This window comes from Amblyomma maculatum, chromosome 6 (genome assembly GCF_055883805.1).
Source record: "Amblyomma maculatum isolate TAMU_Amacu chromosome 6, ASM5588380v1, whole genome shotgun sequence".
Classification (NCBI taxonomy): Eukaryota; Metazoa; Arthropoda; class Arachnida; order Ixodida; family Ixodidae; genus Amblyomma; species Amblyomma maculatum.
Genome location: NC_139349.1, coordinates 97840424 through 97843933, shown reverse-complemented (window position 1 = coordinate 97843933; position 3510 = coordinate 97840424). Strand labels below are relative to the sequence as shown.

The 3510-nt window shown below is 44.9% G+C and overlaps 1 protein-coding gene across 1 annotated transcript; it reads right to left on the bottom strand.

Moving 5' to 3' along the window:
• Window positions 1-841: 841 nt before the first annotated feature.
• Window positions 842-2954, bottom strand: LOC146186369 (uncharacterized). The gene is made up of 3 exons (XM_084607143.1): window positions 2834-2954; window positions 1533-1897; window positions 842-929 (listed from the first exon to the last, which is right to left on the bottom strand). Exons 1-2 carry the CDS (start codon window positions 2843-2845, stop codon window positions 1562-1564), a joined length of 348 nt encoding a protein of 115 aa, XP_084463269.1. The 5' UTR covers window positions 2846-2954; the 3' UTR covers window positions 842-929; window positions 1533-1561.
• Window positions 2955-3510: the final 556 nt, after the last annotated feature.

The window sequence follows — 3510 nt, the reverse complement described above, 5'->3', positions numbered from 1 at the left end:
CGTGCTTTCAAAACTTCTACGTAGGCTCAATCACTAACATTTACCGCCAGTGCCTTGCTTGCTGACAGTTACTATATTTTTTCGCGCTTCAGTATTACATAATTCAGAATTTTCTCAAAGGGTGCAGTTAAAGTGCGGCAATATAAGGACGCACGAGTTAAAGTGCGCAGAGAAATAAAGAGACTGCGCTTTGCGGTTGAAGGGAATTCAGGCATGTTCCGCCTGAAAGTAAGAGTCATGATCTAGCAATACCTAAACGCATTAACCGTAATGTTAAGCATGCTTTCACTAAGCATTAGCGACCCTTAGAGCTTGTCCGACACATTCCAGGAAGATTTGAATAAGCATCTCGCAGCTCTTGTAGCTTCGTAAAGCCGAGATTCATGTTTCATTGCTTTTCCCTCTCCGTGTCTCTACACGTCTGCGTAATGTAACACCTGAGAGAAGTTACAACACTACAGCCTAGTACTTACCTTTGACAAGTTCGGGCTATATTCCCTGGTAATGAATATTTTGCGGCAATGGTTGCCGGCAGCAGAGATTGTGGCGGTTTGTTCACCGACGTTACATTACATATAATAGTCGCTCAACAATTTACCAAACTCACTCGGTAAGATGAACTGATGTGTGCAGAAAATAGGTCATTGGAACGCATCCACCACTCCCATCACCTTAGCCCACGTGGACGGTGCAAGGAAGTAAGTATCCTTACGTGCCTTGTTTACAAGTGGAAAAAAAAAAGTAGTAATTATATCAGAGTCCTTTCAACAACGCTTTTGAGAGGAAGACGTGTCTAAAAGAAAAGAAACTTTTCACCATGGCATACACACAGTACTCGGTCTCTCAATGTTTACAGAAATTTATTTTTTTTCTCGGTCAAATTAAATAAAAAATATTCATTCCCTTGGGATGGACTTGGTGGTTTCATCCTGGAATAAAGGCAGAAAGAAAATAAGTCATAGGCAACAACCGGAAACGGTTTTGAAAGCATGATGTCAAAATTAACAGCGTGGAAGCCACTGGCATACCGACTATGCCCACTAGTATTTTTAAAATTAAGGTGCGTTGAATAAGTGAAACTGCAATAGAGGCTAAATGAACAGCGAACTTTGTTTGAAGATGTTCGGTGGAGGAAAATGTTTCATAATAATCATATGTGTCTAAGCATGGGGACAAAAACGTGACTGACAAATTTCATGTGAATGTACGTTTTCTTTTTCGCTTTAACTGTCCCTGTTTCTGGTGCTGGTTTTGAATTTTGCACTAAAAAAACGCGCATGGCAGCACATAAGTGTGAAGCCAAGCGTACGGCACCGTTACTATAAAGAAGTACAAGTATATTCACTAGTGTTGTTTAGATGTCTGTATGTTTCTTGTTCCGCATCTGCATCTCAATGGCAGTACTTCATAACGAAATAGCCAGGAAGTAATTATGTAAAAGTGCTAATAGATGTAAGCTAAAAATAGTGCAAATTTTACGGCTTCAGATTTCATAGCGGAGCGGCGCGCTCATATTTCAAGCGTATACTCACAATTTTATAAATCCTAGTGGGGTGCTCGCTCAACCGTAGAAGCCTCCGAGGTGGCCGCCTCCGTAGCGACCTCCGTAAGTGCCGGCGTAAGAGCCAGCGTAGCTGCCGCCGTAGCTGCCGCCGTAGTGGCCACCGATGCCTCCAATGCCGTGGCCGAGGCCGCCGCCGTAGCCGAAGCCACCGAGGCCGAGGCCACCACCGTAGCCGAGACCACGGCCGTAGCCAAGTCCGCCACCAAGGCCACCACCGAGGCCGCCACCGAGGCCGCCACCGAGGCCACCGCCGTAGCCAAGACCGCCACCGAGGCCACCGAAACCACCAGCGGCAGCAACGGCGAAGACAACAGCAAGAACAGCGAGGTACAGCTGCAGTGTTTAAAGGGAGAGAGAAAGCGAAACATAGATGTACGCAAGTGGGTCGTATCTCCTAATGTAGCAGCATTTCTTGAATGAAGATTGGAAGCTAAGTTCCATAGGTATGCACAGAGTCGGTCACACTTGTCGAGCGCTGAGGTGCTAAAAAATGGAAAGCTCATTGCAGCTACTTTGATTTATGTAAGGCTCTTGTACCGGTGGTCTTCTTGGTATGCTCGGCTGCGCTCGAGTTTAGGTATTTTCAATGCGATCCAGTACCTGCTTTACACCGGCGCATATTTTACGCCACAACGCACTGCTTGGGCGCTCCAGACAATTGTGGGATCAACTCTGCAAGCGAGGTGTTTCGTGTTATCAGAGCAATTAGAACTCCGGCGTTGTTTGCATACTGTGCGCGTAGAAGCGGTGCTTCTTATTTATTTAATATTATTTTTTGACACTTGCCCCGAATCTCAGGTGTTTTTCTCTGCCCACATTCCTATCGATATCGTGCAAGGTTCAGAGTTTTCAGGCCACGACTGTTCGGAACAAATTTTGCGTGGCGTTAGTACTAAAGCTACAACCTCACAGAGAGGATTTACGCTCTACATCCTTGTATAGCTTTCATGGCGCGTTTCTTTGCGATGTGCTTATGAGTGAGCGTTGCTGCTGACGGCATATTTATGTCTCTAGAAACCTGGTGCCTGTCATGCAAGAAAAAAAAAATTAAATGCCCGTTTATCGCCAAAGATTAAACCTTTTCAAACTAAGACAAAGCCTTGCAGTAGTACTTTGCGCAGTAAACGAGTGGAAAGTTATACAATCTAGCCAATATGCGCTTATACGTGGCGCACAGTGCGCAGCCAGGCTAAGACTGCTGACACTGCGTGAACTCGACGACGTTAATCCGACGGTTTCGCGATCGCACACATAGATTAAGACGCTCACCAAGGCCTTCATGGTTGTGAAGTTGGTCTTCGTTCGCAACTTAGCGATCAATTGCCGTTTATCGCCGCATTGGAGGCTTATATATTTCCCGCCGCCTGGTAGCAGTCGCTCACAATGACCATCCTTTCACTGTCAAAGATAGACACGTGGTGTTTTACCGGATTGCTCCGGTTTTTGCCCTTTGTGCGGTCATCTAATTGTGAGGCAAGGCATCGATGGTTCTGCGCGTAAAAAGCAGCAAAATGCACGGCTGTCCGTTGCGTAAGCGAAATTTAAATGAGGCCGCATGCAAAAATGCGAGGTACAGTGGAATCTTTATTTTTTTTAGTGTGGGTCATTTAAAACTCTGCTCGCACCCATATTCGTGTCGAGCAACGGTGGGAAAGAAGCGGTTTTTACCTGTGCTTTTTTTTTTTTCATGGTAATATTCACTGTGCGCTTGTAGATTCAACTTACGATGAGCATGGTGTCCTAGCTACGTAGCAAAGTTTTTTTTTTTTTTTTTTTTTGAATACAGTGAGCCCTAGCTCCACTGAAACAAACTTATAGCCGCCTTGAGTCACCTGTCCTAATCGGCGGCATTTTTTTTTTTCAGCAGTGTTTATGAATTTGTGAAGTCCAATCAGTTAACTTTTTATTCATTGGCTTGAAGAAGAAAGTGTCAATGTAAAATTGTA